Here is a 16,975-nt window from a genome sequence, read left to right as displayed (position 1 = left end):
TGAGACGCATCATTTTGTGCTTGTGGATGGGCCTGCTTTTGTGGATCATGGCCACTCTGTCAACTGTGCTGAATTCTTACCTGTTATTATCTGAGCGTTCAGAACAATCTCTGGGGTGCTCAAGATTTATGGGGGTAGCATTATTCTGTGAAGGTCACCAGGCATCTTTTGATTATTTAAGTACTAGTCATTACCATAAGCAACAACTGAAGCAGTGCTTTCCTTAAAAAAAAATTAAATTAAAAATGTTCTGCTTATATTCCTCTTTGGCTGAAGGACAAAGGGGTGCTTGATTTATGTATTTATTTTGGAAAATGATCAGCGAACTCTCTGGATGTGAATCTGGAAGTTTATTTATTATGCAACGAAGACAAGCATTTGCTTGGTTCATCTAGTCATTTTATATTCTCTCGTCACGGTATAATTTCCAAATAAACACAATTATGTCTCCTGGCCTTAGCATAGTTCCAGTATGCTTTTAACAGTGCATTAGAGACTAAGGGCAGCAGTGGATCGGCGCATGAGCTTTTCACACCAGAAGATGTAGATTCCAACTGCGTAGCGTCATCACCCAATGGAAATACGCCATGCTTTGTAATCCTAAACAATAATGGAAGTATGCCTGTAGGCCTCAAAGCTAGCACAGATGCGCTTAATGCGTCCATATAAGAGGGTGTTTGAGTGAAGATTTAAGTAGGTTGGTAATGAGCTGACCAGCTTAATCTTTTCAAAAGTAGTTGTGAAAAGATACCTTTGAATAGTGCAACCTAGCCTTCCCCAATCTTGCCCCCTTCAGATGATGATGGATTTCCACTCCCATGACCCCAGGCATCATAGCCAGTGGCCAGGTATGATGGCAGTTGTAGTCCATCATCTGTCAGAAGGCACCGCACTACACATGACTTAAAAACAGCCATTTTAATTTCTCTTCCTTTAGCTCCTTCTGCAACAACATCATGTAGCATGGAAACACCCTATGAAGAATTAAGTGAGACAGTGTGCTCCCTGACCAGCAGTTGCCTTTTATCAGGACAAGGGATGCTTTGCGATCTAACTGGGTTTGAGTGTGGATTGCACCCTGGGTGAAGATAGTAAATTTAAAAGAAGCAAGTGTACTCGTCTCTTGATAGTTAAGACTAATTTATAGAGATGACCGAAGGAGAGATATAAAGATGTTTCTGTGCACTGTAAAAACTTCACTTAAGAACTCATTCCCAAGCCATGGGCAGTAATTTGGTTATTTATATTGTCCAGGATAATGGGAACATGGGCTTCAACTTTTAGTTTGCTCTCACTGATCATTGCTTGGGTTCCAGTAGTCCACTGACTTAACTGTTTGTGGGCTTGCTAAGTCGCCAACATGAACAAGATTCAAATGCACATAATTTCAGCTTGCCTACAATTCTGTTCATGCTTGTTGCCTTTTGTTACTCATATGAATGCAGTCTCGAGCATGAAGATGCTATTGTGCCAAAAGTTGTTTTACAAGTTGTGTAGAGTGCTGCCTGTGGGTTGAAATGAGCATTTAGTATTTTAAAAAAGCTTATTTGAGTAGGCCTTGTTTAAAAGGCAACTTATATTCAGTGAAGAAAGTCACTGAGGTGAAACTAGAAGTGAGTCTGCCGGTAAGGAAGAAGCAGCACAAGTTGCTTTTTAAGTTGCTAGTGTGCATGTGAATTCCCCTGGGTAACAGCTGTTTTTGGACTACAAGTCTCATCCCTAACCACTGGTCCTGCTGGTTAGGGATGATGGGAGTTGTAGTCCAAAAACAGCTGGAGACCCAAGTTTGGGAAACGCTGCACTAGGGGTTATGTGATTTTAATGCCAACTACCAAAGTTGCACTGTTAAGAAATACTGTTCAGTGTAGTATTTATTAAGTTGGAAGCCGCCCAGAGTGGCTGAGACAACCCACTCAGATGGGTGGGATATAAAAAAATATTAGTATTAGTATTAGTATTAGTATTAGTATTAGTATCTGGTGTAGTGTTACTTGGGGAAGGACATTAAAACAGATGGGTCTTTAAGGCCTTTCTAAAAGCCATTCTGAAGGAAATCAGCCCTGATTGCTCACTGGAAGGACAGATCCTGAAGCTGAGATTCCAATACTTTGACCACCTCATAAGAAGAGAAGACTCCCTGGAAAAGACCCTGATGTTGGGAAAGATGGAGGGCACAAGGAGAAGGGGACGACAGAGGACGAGATGGTTGGACAGTGTTCGCGAAGCTACCAGCATGAGTTTGACCAAGCTGTGGGAGGCAGTGGAAGACAGAAGTGCCTGGCGTGCTCTGGTCCATGGGGTCACGAAGAGTCGGACACGACTAAACGACTAAACAACAACAATAACAACAAAAGCCTGAAGTGTCAACTGCCCACTGCAGGTCTACTGGGAAGGAATTTCAAAGATGTGCAGGCACCACAGAGAAAGTCCTCTCTCTTATGGTCACCCATTTCACAGAACAGGCTTCTACTTTTGCCTCCCAACTTACAGGAGAAAATGGTGGACTTGAGTGGGTAGCAGAGAATAATGCTCTCTCTGTTGCAGAGTTTTTAGACAGACATCAACTGCAGGCAAGGACCTGATAATCCTAAGTACAATCCAGAAGATAATTATGTGTGCTTAAGTCCCACTGGATTTTAGCCAGATTGAAGTACACATAATTGTGTGCTGGCTTGAAGCCTGCATTTGCAAAATGTATTACGGCTTTTAAAAAGTTGTTGTAGAATTGTTAGTCCAATGCAGCTCCAGGGAAAACACAAGCGCAGTGATATCATGATTATGAAGACCCAACTTTCTTCTTTGAATGAGCTTTATGGTGCAGCAACATACTGAGGGCCACAAGTTCCCAACCCTTGTCTTGTTAGTTTTTCAGCTTCTCCAGACCTAGGATTCACCTCTTAACTCCAGTTTGCAAACTGGGCCCACTCTTAATTTTTTTTACTACATGTGGCTGACACACTCTGTCATCCTCACCAAAAGACTAATTACACATTTCAAATACTTATAAGAAGACAGTAAAGTCTTTTTTAAAAAAAGAAAAAACCCTTTGCTGGTTTAACTTTACATTTTGTGTCCTTTTAGGGAGGAGAACACATTGATAAGAGACTGTGCTACAAATTTGGAAATCCCTTTATTCAGATATCCTTTCTCTTACTATGAACTTGGGGAGCTGTATTTATTTAGTACCCTTCTTTTAAATGTTTTTCCTCCTTTGTATTTCAGTGGGATTTTTAAAAAAACCAACTTAAGACATATGTATACTGTCTCATAACCTAAAAGTCCTCTGGGTGGCTTACAGTAACTGAGTTGCCTCCTCACCTAAAAATATGGGGAATAATAATACAGGCATACCTTACAGGGGTGTTGATCCCAGGGCACGGTGAGAAGGGAGGATGATGCAGCTGTCTTGCGAAAGCTGAATGAGTCTGATTGCATGCCCAAATGCCACAAACTCACCCCGTCAGGACGGCTCAGTGAAACCAAAACCACTGACATTTTGTGGAATAAATTAAGCCACAACTTTTATTACAGATGTCAGTGAGTTTGGCATGGCATTGGGCTAGCCACCCTCACTTCCAGCCCACCTGCTGGAGGGATACCAGGGGTCAAGCCCGTATCTGGGATTGATCCATAACATAGATAAAGTGGGTGCAAACACCACCACCCCAGTCTTGCTGCGTGGGCGAATGCTGTTGCCCCAAAGCACCTTCCCCGGCATCCCTTTAACGGGACACCACCTTGGAGGGAGAAGTAGAGGCTCCCACTCAAGCAGTCATTTTGAATTCCAGCAGCTGGCAGGAGAGGGGAATTTGTCAGAAGCAAGATCCACAGCAGTACGGCAGGTGGTGATAGGTGGGTCACCAGGCTGCAAGTGCCACATCACCCCTGGAGAGGGTGAGCAGATATTCTGGTCGGTGCCTAAAGGGGAGAATACCCTGGATGCTGCAGCATGAGTTCCATGATGGAAGAAAGACGCAGGTCATAAATGTACAAAATAAATAAAACAAATGTATATGAAGTCCTTTAAATACTCAAAGGTGCTCTTAAAATGTTAAGTATCAGAAGGAGAAGGAGAAGAAGAAGTAGTAGTGGTGGTGGTGGTGGTGTAATTGTCACAGCCTTCCTCATGCTTTGGAAAACAAATTCCTTGTTGTTCAAGCACATAAGAATACATGCCAGAAATATTTATTGCTCTTTCCATTCAGCTTTCTGGTTCTACCTCTTAGATTTTTTATTTTTTTTGGGGGGGGAGAGATATTTGTACAAGCAAACAATAGCTGACTGGCTACAGGCTCTTTCTGTATTTGTACAGCTGGTTTTGTATGCTTTTGGTGTGACTTTGAAATCCCAGGGGTGTGTGGCTTTATGTGTTACTTTGTTATAAGTTACCCATTAACCCGCCATGCCTGGTTTTCCCCAGAATGTAACAACGTCCCATACGCAAACACAGTTTTTTCAGTGCAATAGCAGTAGTAATTTATTAACAGAATAATAACAGCTGGGTGACAACGTAGATTGGGCTGAGACGGAAAAGACAAGTAAGTGAATAGCAGCTGTGATGGTGAAGAGGAAGGATTCGCCTGGGGCAATCCTGTCCAACAGCCAGACAGAGCTTGGACAAAGCCGGACAAAGCTTGGAGCTGCCATTGGTTATTGCTGTAGACATTGCTGCACATTCTCTGTGCCTTTCTATAGAGTCCCTGGGTTCTCTTGCCCTTCTGTAGATTCCCCCATGGCATCCTCTGTTCTTCTATAATGTCCTTGGTGGCATCTAGCTCTCTGCTCTCTTTCACGCACACACCAGCTGTGGGAAATACAGGATTCTCTCCAGCATTTGGTACAACTGCATAACACTTGGTGTAGTCTTCAATGTTAATTAATATTGACAGCATAATTGTTGTTGTTTTCAAATGTATAACATCTGTATTTTTCTTCCATTGCTTGATAGGGCAGGGTAAGCTGTACAGGAAGGCTGATGGTCCAAGCTGTCAACCAGAGAGGACGTAGTCCCCGGACACCTCCTAGTCAGCCGCATGTCAGAAGGTACCAAAGGCATATGCACGTCTTTCCCAAGAGTTCTAACATGAGTCCTTTTGGGTTCCAGTACAGAAATAAATACTTCCATGTTTATTTCTGGTAATGCTTGCTTTGATTCCCAACACTCTTGACACAGTTCGTCATAGGAAATTCTGTATCAGATGCCTAAAATGTTCAACCTAATCCTGATTCTAGGTGCCGCTGAACTGTGTGGTAAAATAGTTAAAATGTTAAATATATGAAATGGCGACTGCAAGTGAAATTTGCGGGAACACCCTAGGTGCATGTCTCGGGCTAGGGTTCCGTGGTTTGGGTGCACTACTAAAAAGGCCTTTTCTCTTGTAGTCAACTGCTGTACCTCAGAAAGTATACCTTAGTTTCCTGGCAGATTTGTATGCAAGAGAAAGCACCGCTTAAAATACTTGTGTCCAAAGCCATTTAATGGCTGAAGGTTAAATTCCTTATCAACACATTTAAAAAAACCAACCACTATTGGGTCCATCTTGAAGAGACCCGATTCCCACATAATGTTGTCAAGCCCCAAAAACACAGGCTTCTGGGTAGGAGATCCCAGCTGCTTGACTCTTCCCCATTTATTTTGCTGCTGCACTGCACTAAGTCCAAGTTCGGCTTAGCATGTCATCCAAAATGGAGTTCCTAGTTTGGCTCTCTCTCAAGACTGACCACTAGCTGTAACAAAACTTTGTCTCATGGTTTACAGTTCTTTGCTTACCCGGAAGCACTAAACCACATGCCTAGGTCTGGATGACATGCTAAGCTAAACAATGGCTTGGCGCAGTGCAGCACAGCAACAGAACAATCGGGGGAGCAGTTTGTGTAATCACTTAGCATGGCATTGGCCTGGTCTACACATCACACTAAGCCAAAGCAATGTATGTTAGAGGTTGCTTCAGGCTTTATGCAGTCCCTGGGTTTCACTAGTGTTTGCTATGATAAACATACAAAACTAGAAGCAGAGATGCACAATCCCTGTACAATATGCATGTGGACCCAGGAACACCTGGTGGAACTCAGTTGCTACATCAGGACAACTTTAAGCAGCAATTAGCAGCCTTGTCCTGATGTTCACAAGAAAAAGCTTTCTGTTGGTGGGGGAATGCAAAAAAATGTAAAAAAAATGGTGGAGTTGTCTGGCAGTTTGCTGTAAGGAACTGAGATCTGGTTTCCTTTAAACTCTTTGCCACTGCTGTGTGTGTTCTGAATAAACTAGTTAAGAGTGTGCATGCACACTTCCATGTTTTCAAACATTGCAAAGATGAAGAAAAATGTAGAAGTGTATGATAAGAGAAAGGCAAGAGGAAAAATCAAGAAAAACTAAAAGTAGTGATCCAGCCAAATATAAGAAAACGTTTGAGCTACACCCTTTGTCAGAAAATGATTAAGCATGTCCTTGAATCTCTCTCACTAAAATAAATCACACATGATAAATTTAGCAGCATAATGTCCAATTTAGGTATGTGGGGTGTGTGTGTGTTGTGTGTGTGTGTGTGTTTTCAAGCTATTTGGTCCACCAGAGAGATTGATTTAAATGCACAATTCCACAGTCTCTTATTGATTTTCTTGTATGGGTGTGTGTAATATATCCGAAATTAATTGAAACATGATGGTGTTGCTAACATCTGGCACTTCATATATTTTCGAGCTTCTGTCAGCACTCAGTTTTGGATGTGTGCGTAACAGAGCAAACCTTATGTGACTCATAAATAGGGAGCAATTTGAATTTATGTTCTAGTAGGCATGCAGAGGTTGCCTTTTGCTCCCTTGCATCTTACTCATTTTATTGACCAGTATTGTGGTAGAGTGCCTTCTCTTCCCCCTGCCCCAAAGTTCTTCTGAAAGCCAAGAATTTGCTTAGGGTACATAAGAAAAATTCCTCTCATTTTAGTCCAATTCAAAGTCTACTTTGAAATTAATGAAAGTTTAGGGGAGGGGTGTTGATGGTCACAGGTGAGGGAACATATGTGTGGAATCTAGTCCATCATTTTGGTCATATTTATGTACATTGTGCATTGTTGAGGGTTTGGGAATAATGTCAATAATGAAAAACCTCTTAACCTAAGGCTACAGTTAGGGCAGAGCCTGGGAACGAAAATGAATGCGTTCTGTCTCTTATATATTTTTGCAGACCTCGATCTCGATCAAGGGATAGTGGAGATGAAAATGAACCAATCCAGGAGCGTTTCTTCCGACCTCATTTCCTGCAGGCCCCGGGAGATCTGATAGTTCAAGAAGGAAAACTTTGCAGAATGGACTGCAAGGTACATTTTTAATTTTATTTTAACCTTTATAGGTCATATTCAACTGGATTTTATTATCATCATATACTTCTTTTTTGTCAAATACATGGGGTTGGTTGAAATGGTGAGCCCAATAGGCATATTCCACTTGTGGAGAGTTGACTCCCATATACTTGTGTTGTAGCTGGATTCATGATCAGATCACTTCGTAACTCCATAGGCTGGATTCGAGTTCAGCTTTTTAAAGGCAGTTTTATTTCTTTCTCCAGCAGATACTGAAATTTATTAAGGCAGAGATTCATAATGTTTTATGAAATGTTATCACATGAAAAATGACATTGTAAAAGTTAACAGTAAGCACCGCTCTGGTAATGGATTTATAGATAAAATATGTGCTCCCTCTAGTGGCTTTGAATGCATGGGTTTCCAAAATAGAGCCAAAGGCTGCAATCCTGTACCTTTTATGCACTTACCAGGAAGTAAAACTAGCTGAAGAGTAGACATGCATTGTTGTAACAAAGCGAGCAGGAAGGACAGAAATATTCCAGGAGCACACCAGAAGTAATCTACACTTGTACTCCTATTTCTAGCTAGCCTATTAAACAGATGCCACCAGATTTTCACCCTTTATATTACTTGACCTGTGAAATGAAATATGAGAATTTTGCATCTGGTTGGGAAGGAATATGATGATTTATGAATTTATCCTACCGTATGTGGAGTGGGCAAGCTTAAAACCTAAGTAAATAAATGGCCAGATGTAGTTGGATGTCCCATTCTGATGCCTCCTTGTGAAATGTACAAATGTCTGCTTGCAAAGCTGTCATGCTACCGTGTTTTGCATTATATCAGCGCAACTATTAGATTGCCTCACTGAAGCCACATGCCCAGGTGAAGGCCGTAACTCTCCTGGTCGATACCTGAACCAATGTTGAAGTTCTGAATTGAGATACATCTGCACAGAGAGGAAAATATAATGCATATTCATCTGTAACATTCAGTTTTCATTCCTCCTTTGAACCCAGAGACGAGGAGCCTCAAGCCATGGGATCCAAATGTGGCCCTCTAATATATTATTTTATTTGTACCCCGTCCATCTGACTGGGTTGCCCCAGCCACTCTTGGGCAGTTTCCCTCTAAGCTTTCCATCTAGTCATTAGGACTTTCCCTTGGCTTCGCCTCTTCCCCAAGACACATCCTTCCTTGGCCTTACTCCACCCCCTCCTCCAGTGCTTTTCCCTGGCTGGAATATGTCCTTGAAATGAGATGCCTCTTGCTTGCCTAGGTAGAAAGATGGGCGTCTAGGCAGTCTGATATATGTCTTGCTGCTGTAATGTTGCTTTCTGTGCAAAGGTAAAAGTTGCATCCATCGCTCTGCCCACTTCTGCCTCACTCCTCTCACCACTGGCATGAGTCCCTCAGAAGATTTCCAATGAGGGAATGTGGCCCTTGGGCTAAAAGACAGTCCTCACTCCTGTTTTATCCCACTTAAGTTTTCTTGTACAGAGGTACAATTTGAAAACGATCACATTTGAAAGGTGCTCAGGCGCTTTGCGTAACAGAACTAAGCAATCCGGAATTTTACTTGTCTGCTTTTGAAGCCTCCCTGAGCTTTTCATGACATTGTTGCTAAAACAACATTTTATAAGCAGTAAGTATTATTAATGATGCACATCTTTCAACAAGCTGTGGTTTGTTCAAAGCATTCTGAATATGTAGTATAAGAAGTGATGAATGTATAGCTGAAATGGAATTTGAAGTTCAGTGATAAATTCCCCGACACATTCCTTCTTTCCTTTGCTTTTCTCAATACTTGGCTCCATGCGGCTGTTATGGAGAGAAAGGGATGTTGAAAGGATTGCTCTTCTTGGTAATCAAGGGCAAAAGTGTAAGGAGTTGACTGATCACGTGTGAAAGTGTTTCATTCTGTGTGTCATGATACCTAATGCTATTATGGAATGTATATTAGAAATACACTTTGCCACTGAAGACAGGAGGTGCTTGGAAATCCTCCCCCGCCCCCCCCCCCAAAAAGTGGTGATGGGTTTTGATCCATTTATGGCCTTGAAGGTTAGGGAGAAATAAAAACAAGAGGTAATGTATGTAAACAGGAGGGGTCCCTCCCCCTCAGGAGTGACTCTGGGCCTTCACACTGGATACTCATGAAACAAATGCTTGTATTTTTTCTATTGTCTCTCCATGCTATTGTCCCGCTGAGGTTTCTTCTGTGTTCCATTTTAAGGTCAGTGGCTTACCAACACCAGATATCAGCTGGCAAGTCAATGGAAGAGTTATACGTTCTGACAGCTCCCACAAAATGCTTGTACGGGAGAATGGCGTACACTCCCTGATCATAGAGCCTGTCACAGCAAGGGATGCTGGCATCTACACATGTGTTGCCACCAATCGAGCTGGTCAGAACACTTTCAGCTTGGAACTGATCGTTGCAGGTAACATCTCCACACCTTGCCTCTTGCCTAGCTGTACAAGACTTAATTTATTCTGGCATGCCTGAGCCCCCCAAGAATTCAGAGTTTGCTTTCTGCTGTGCTCTTTTTGAAGATGCATTTGGCCTCTTTGGCAATAAATCATCTTCCTTTTGGGGGTTTTAAGGATTTGGGCATAATCAATATCTTTCCCAGAGAGACCTTCTCAGCGGTGGGGTGGGAATTAAGAAGCTCACATTTGGGGAGATTGGGGATATGTGGCTGCCATGAAATAGTGGTTTTGAGAGGGGATGGCTTTCTTAAGGCCACTCTGGTCACTCTTAGACTATTCTTTAATGAGCATTTGGCCGCATTTGTTTGTGGAGAGGTTAGATGACATCTGCTATTTAATGAGCATTAACTCTGATCTGTCTTTGGGGAGATCAGACCATGTCGTATCATTATCCTGCAATTTCCAGTGCATTTTGCAGTCACTTTATCAGGAAAAGTCTGATCTTTTGGGGAAATGGGTTTGTTGCCCAAGAGCTCCAAACCAGCTTTATTTAAGCAGCCTCAATTTTCTGGGATGATTGAATCCTACCTGAAAATCCTGACAGTCCGAGTTTGACGCGTGGGCTTTCAGCTGATGCCTTTTTTTTTTTTTTACAACACACAGCACCAGCTTTCCTATAAAAAATAAAAGGCTCACAAGTATATAATTAACGGGGCGGGGGGGGGGGAGGACTACAAATGGGTGAACAGTCTCTGCATTCCCTACAGTGCTATCAAAATGCATATGGACTGTTTAGGAACAGTGCGGGTTGTGTCCTAAATTTGAATTGGTAATTTGAATTCACTGTACAACAGCTGAACAGAGATCAGAGCAATGAGTGACTGTAGGAAGAGACAATTGTGTTTGGCTTTGGGGATCTTTAAATGGTATCCTGACCTTCTCTGTTAGCAGTTTTCAGGCAAAAGATGTGAAAGATCCAACCACAAATGGCCAATAATGTGTGGGTTTATAGCAGTGATGGCTAAACTCACCCCTCCAGCTGTTTTGAGACTATAATTCCCGTCATCCCTGACCACAGGTCCTGTTAGCTAGGGATGTTGGGAGTGGTAGTCCAAAAACAGTTGGAGGGCCAAGTTAGGCCATCACTGGTTTAAAGTAAGCTATGGGATCAGCACCCTGCCTTCAAGGGTGTACGTGTCATACCTCTACTAGAAATAGCATTGAGATCAGCCCCTTCCACGCTCACGTGTTTGGATTATTTAGCAAGTACCCCATCTCTGTGGATTCACTCATGCATAAATAGCTCCCATGCAGCTAGGATAGTTCTTAGAAGGCTCATTTGCAAGTGGAAAATTAAAGTGGGCAAGTCAGCTATGTTCCGTCTTCTAAAGAGATGAAGAACATCTAGTGGCCTGTTGTTGTTGTTGTGTGTGTGTTAAAAGCACAGTTATAAGCTGAGCACAATCCCCAAACACCTGAGCACTTAAAGTTCGTGATCTTAGGATTTTGAGAGGAGGAAAATAAGAATCTGCACAACTCTCCTAGTGAAGTCATTTTGAGTCTGACCAGATTGTATCGCGCCCCCCCCCCCCAAATCTAAGATGCAATTCAGTTGCTGCCAAAGGACAGTCAGCAAATGCCAAAAGCTTTCCCAATGCCACTACATGCCATGTGCTGCTCCTGCTCAGAAACACCAACAGGAAATGCAGGGAAATATGTATGGGATATTTTATTGGTTCAAATGAGGGAGAGAGAAAAGTTATTTCTTTTTTTATAGCTAAGGAAGCACACAAGCCACCTGTATTTGTAGAGAAGCTACAAAACACAGGTGTAGCTGAGGGGTATCCTGTGCGACTGGAATGCCGGGTTTCAGGTGTGCCGCACCCTCAGATCTTCTGGAAGAAAGAAAACGAGTCACTCACATACAATACTGACAGAGTGAGGTTAGTCTTGTTTATTCTGAGTCTCTGCTTGATGTTGAAATTTTCATGTATTGTGTTGGTCAGGGGTTGCATTTGCTTTTATTTCTCGGGTAGGTTTTGGATCTGTGGATGGTCCATAATGGCGCTAGGTTTGTTGGGGTGGAGGGAGGGGCTGGGGTTTCCTGGCAGTGGGAAACATAGTACTGTATAGCTGGCTCTGATTCTGCAGTTCACAGCATAGGGAAGAATGACAGTTTACAAGATGAAACTGAATTATAAGCTTTCTTTTTGTTCTTATTGATAACATGTGTTGGCAGGACTGTACCTACCAGATACTTCCTTAAGGAACAATCAGCATATCGTTATCTACATTGGGTCTTACAGCTATATACCGTATTTTTCGCTCCATAGGGCGCACCGGACCATAGGGTGCACCTAGTTTTTTTTGGGGGGGGGGGAATCAAGGGAAAAAATCTTATTTCCAACCCCAGCCCCGAAGAGCAGCGGACCAGCCTCTCCCTGCCGGAGGGGTTGCGCGCAGCTATGGAACAAGCCAAGGCAGCGAGCGGAATGGATCCAGCTCGCTGTTTTGGCTTCCTCTTTAGCCCCATGCAACCTCTCCCTGCTGGGAGAAGCTGCGCAGGGCTAAAGAAGCCATAGCCACATGCAGCCTCTCCCTGCCAGAGGGGCTGTGCGCGCGGCTGTCCCTGAAGCCTGGAGAGCGAGAGGGGTCGCCTCTCGCTCTCCAGGCTTCAGCGAAAGCAACGCGAAGCCAAGGAGCGAGGAGGGAGCGCTCCCTCTGCGCTTCGGAGGCTTCGCGTTGCTTTCGCTGAAGCCAAGGAGCCTGCATTCGCTCCATAGGACGCACACACATTTCCCCTCACTTTTTGGAGGGGAAAAAGCATCCTATAGAGCGAAAAATACGGTAATTTTTTAAAACCCTGAAAATTACAGTTCTAAAGCAGTTCTAAATAGAAATGCTATGCTTAGCAAAAAAAAAAAAAAACGAATTACAAATATATTTTCTTGGGAATGGTTTACAAAGAACTGCTATTTCTGAATTCTTAAAAGCTACCTGTAATAAATATTGAACACAGTGGGTGGCAAACCTCCAGCCCTCACCTTGATGTCAGGAACCTGCTTCCAATGTAAGACTTGCAGAATGTTTTAGGTTTACATGGTGGGGCAGGAGTTGGAGATGTGCAGAAGCAGTGAGGCGGTACAGCACATTAATAAATAAAGTACAGTGGGAGGAAAAGATGACAAATGGTTTCTTGCACTGATGCTAGTTTTATCAAGTGCCGGGAACCTGAGCCTTCCAGAAGTTGCTAGACTCAATTCCCATCAATCCCAGCCAGCATCCCTCCAATAATAAGAATAATAATTTTATTACTTGTACCCCACCCATCTGGCTAAGTTTCCCCAGCCTGGGTTATATATTTTTATATGTTTTCATTTCCCAATGGGAGGGAGCAACATTGCCAAAAGTGATAGGTGGGCCTAGGTATACCCTGAAAAAGTGGTGGGTGGGTTCGGTTTATGCTTATCCTGAAATTAATCCCTGGCATTGGTCTGCTCAAGGAATTGAAAACCAGCCTCTTAAATTTTAAAATAATAAATGTACGTAACCATGCCACTGTTGTTATTTACTTCTCTTTCAGCATGCACCAGGATAACCATGGCTACATCTGCCTGCTTGTTCAGGGAGCTACAAAAGAAGATGCTGGTTGGTACACTGTGTCAGCAAAGAATGAGGCTGGGATTGTGTCCTGCACAGCAAGGCTGGATGTCTATAGTAAGTTTAGCTGCTCCCTGTAGAACAGCAATACACTGTCATAGATGGGGACCTGTAGCCCTCCAGATGTTCCTGGACTTCCATCAGCCCCAGCCAGCTTGGGCAGTGTTGGGGAGTCCAACATCTGGAGTGCCACAAGTTCCTCATCCTAGTTCTATTGAAAGCCATAAACCATGATTATTGTACTTTAAGTTAGGTCTATACAATGTAGGAGCTCTCTAGTTTTGCAGCCCATGTGGGAAATACCAAACCAATGTTCCTAACAGCCTATTCCACACGTATATTCAAATTTGCAGGTGGGGTTGGAAGAATGCTCTGCATTGCTTCCACTTTCCCTAGGTTCAGAGGTGTGCATGTTTTTCCAGTCCCCGGCATATCTGTGGATTGGTAATTAAAGATTGCAACCATCCAGACATGCTTCATTGACTACCTGTGGATAAGACTATCTCATAGCAAAGTTGTACATTTTTTAAAAAAAATCACGTTGTGAACCGAAGAACAAAGTAAGGTGTGAATGAGTGGCATATCAAACCAATGCACTCACTGTGCAGTCAGGATGGGCTGCATGCAATTGGGAAAGCATCTAGTGTCTGAACTGCCTGGAGTGAATCCCATATCCTGTTGCCAAGTTCACCAAGATCTGTGCAACTGGAAGAAAGCAGAGGAAGGAAATTCATCAGAGAGAAGGTCCAGTGGTACAGAATGGAAGAGGGGAAAAGATGAGTTGCCAGAGATGAGTACCTTGTGTGCCATGTGGTTTTCAGAAAATGGATGAAAGCATGCTCCTCTACATATTATTTCTCTAAAGTTTATAAGCTTCAGCTGGTGGAGCTACTAGCCATAGTTGTACATAGGAAGGTTAGAAACATAGGAATCAGCCTTATACTAGGTGAAACCAGTGATCCATCTTGCTCAGTATTGTCTGCAGTAGCCTTCTCCAACCTAGTTGCCCTCCAGTGTTTTTGACTACAGCTCCCATCATCATTGGTCATGGTGGCTGGGTTTGATGGGAGTTGTAGTCTAAAACTATCCATCAGGCACCAGGTTGAGAAAGGCTGGTCTACACTGAGTGGCAGTAACTCTCTGGGGTTTTAAGCCCTCCTGGTTCCTTTTACAGGCTAATCCATCCAGGCTTAAATGTTCTCAAAGCATGAGTTTATGACTAAGGAGAAATATTGAGTGAAGGAGATTTCCTATACAGTGGTACCTCGGGTTACGTACTTAATTCGTTCTGGAGGTCCGTTCTTAACCTGAAACTGTTCTTAACCTGAAGCACCACTTTAGCTAATGGGGCCTCCTGCTGCCGCCACGCTGCCGGAACACAATTTCTGTTCTCATCCTGAAGCAAAGTTCTTAACCCGAGGTACTATTTCTGGGTTAGTGGCGTCTGTAACCTGAAGCGTATGTAACCCAAGGTACCACTGTAATATGTTGCTGGAGGAATTCCCTCTTAACCAGGGCTAACAAGCACCACAAATGGAAAATTTAAGAGCTTATGTTACAGCAGCAAACTGTTTCCTCCTTCCCTTTCTGCAGCTCAGTGGCAGCAACAGCCCCAGACCACCAAACCAAAGAAGGTGCGTCCCTCAGCTAGTCGATATGCAGCACTTTCTGACCAAGGACTAGACATCAAAGCTGCGTTTCAGCCAGAAGCAAACCCAGGACACCTGACACTACAATCTGGATTGGTAGAAAGTGATGATCTGTAAATCTTGGCTATCAGGCCTACCATTTCCTTTCAAAGTGAAAACACTGAAAGCCATTGTCTTGACCAATGATAATTTATGCCACTTTATGTGAAAGGCAAACACCATTGTGTGCAAAAGATAAAGAACACCTTAATCATGTATTTCTTGCTCGTTGTTACAATTTAAAGTAGTGATTATTCAATGGAAATGTACAGCCCCTACACATGAACATCACCTTCACCATAACTGTTTCATTACTATGGGGGTAGCACTGTTTTTAAATAACCCTATTCACAAATGCCAAATGCTGAAGTGAATGAGATTTTTCGGAAGCAAGCACACTGCAGAACTTATCACCAAGTGCCTTTTGCAAGTTGTAGGTGCTATAACTCGTAATGAATAATGCTAGTTATTTTTTAAAGCTACAACACAGCAGCAAGTGTATCAGCAACACATTCTGATTAACAGCAGTAAAAAATGTGCAATATACTGATGGAAGGGGAAAAGGAAGAGACATCTAAATGAAATTAGTATCTCTGTAAATGGTTTTCTATTCTCAAGGGAAAGGAGGCTGCTTGCTTAAAGAAACTTAGGACAGGCAAGCAAGCTTCACACCTGAAAGCTTTGTTTTCTGGCAAGAAGTGGCTGACTTAAAACTGTACTGCCAGACTAAGTCATAAAATAACAAAATCTGGACATTATGGGATGGGATTATTTTACAGTATTAAAATTTGTAAGTGGGACAGGATAGGACGGGGGCAGTAGGACAGACGTTTCTCAGAATGAAAGCGTCTTGAGAAAACATTGCACTTCATCTCTTTGAAATTCCATGGTTACCCAAATGCTTTAAATCATCATCATCATACTGGAGATTTGCTTGACCAGAACACCATGACAAAAGTGATGAGTATAGAGTACGTGGGGAAAGGAGTGAGTCTGCAAAAGTTTGAATGATAAGCACACCACAGAGAATAGATTAGTAAATAGGAGGGAATGCAGAATGATGATAAAGAAAATGGTGTTATATTTTAAACACTGCATGCATGTGTACTAGATGTTACAATTTTGTGTTATTGCTTACTGCAGCAATGAATAATAGCCCTGCCTAAGACTGAGACTTCGTGAAAAAGTAAAAATGGTCAAACTTCCAGAATGTAGACTAGTTCTGCATCTAACTGGACTTCACTTAGGCATTAAGCCATTTAACATTCAAAATCAATTTAAGAGTTCAGTTGAGTCTGGCAGGAAAAAAAGATGTGGTTTTGATGGTACAAGAGTACTTTGCTACAAAAGGAAACACTGTATTCCTTATCAAAGCACGTTTATAGTACTTTATTTATAATAAAAATGTTGACTCTTTTATCTCAACTCAGTTATTCAAGTGCAGTACTTTTTAAGAGAAGTTTTGTATTATGTACCACACCATATATTTTGCATTACTGCTATACATGTATTGCTTTGCACCCATGTTAAGTACACAAACCAGGTTTTTTTTAGCGGCTAATAAACTCTTAGCACAGAAAATAGTTATTTTTCTATGCAAACTGCTGCAAGTGGTTACAGCTTGTTATAAGCATTTCTTACATATCTGTACTGTCATACACAATCTGTCATATAAAACTGTCCTATCATTCATTTACCAAACTTTTCTCAAATGTGACTCGCTAATCTATATTTGTTTAGCTTCACTAGTAGCATTTTGCTTCTTTTTATTTGTATTTATAAAAAAAATGTACAATCATACTACTTTGGATTGTTGTGCTGATATCATGTGGGTTTAACATCAATAAATATTACACAAGTTAATAATTGTTTTTTCTGCGTCATGGACTTAAG

The 16,975-nt window shown here is 42.3% G+C and overlaps 2 protein-coding genes across 27 annotated transcripts in view; one reads left to right on the top strand and one right to left on the bottom strand.

Annotated features, from left to right (window-relative positions):
- The window catches only part of PALLD (palladin, cytoskeletal associated protein), a 216,108-nt gene extending 199,163 nt beyond the window's left edge, over window positions 1–16,945 (top strand). For all 14 annotated transcript variants that reach the window (XM_083631008.1, XM_083631002.1, XM_083631009.1 and 11 more), the window contains 6 exons: window positions 4,949–5,043; window positions 7,184–7,316; window positions 9,538–9,745; window positions 11,512–11,677; window positions 13,318–13,451; window positions 14,988–16,945. In XM_083631008.1, coding sequence (XP_083487134.1) covers window positions 4,949–5,043; window positions 7,184–7,316; window positions 9,538–9,745; window positions 11,512–11,677; window positions 13,318–13,451; window positions 14,988–15,160 — 909 coding nt within the window. In that variant the 3' untranslated portion in view covers window positions 15,161–16,945. The remainder of the gene's footprint in view (window positions 1–4,948; window positions 5,044–7,183; window positions 7,317–9,537; window positions 9,746–11,511; window positions 11,678–13,317; window positions 13,452–14,987) is intronic.
- Window positions 11,449–16,975, bottom strand: part of CBR4 (carbonyl reductase 4) — a 29,332-nt gene continuing 23,805 nt past the window's right edge. For 9 of the 13 annotated variants that reach the window (XM_083631372.1, XM_083631370.1, XM_083631371.1 and 6 more), the window contains 2 exons: window positions 13,996–14,099; window positions 11,449–11,629 (listed from right to left, as the gene is read on the bottom strand). The gene's annotated coding sequence lies outside the window, so the exon portion shown is untranslated. The remainder of the gene's footprint in view (window positions 11,630–13,995; window positions 14,100–16,975) is intronic. The other 4 variants (XM_083631368.1, XM_083631363.1, XM_083631367.1 and 1 more) reach the window with 1 other exon arrangement.

This window comes from Podarcis filfolensis, assembly GCF_964270895.1.
Source record: "Podarcis filfolensis genome assembly, chromosome: 9".
In the NCBI taxonomy this organism is placed as follows: domain Eukaryota; kingdom Metazoa; phylum Chordata; class Lepidosauria; order Squamata; family Lacertidae; genus Podarcis; species Podarcis filfolensis.
Note: the sequence above shows the minus strand (reverse complement) of the source record. Positions and strands in the feature narration are given on the sequence as shown.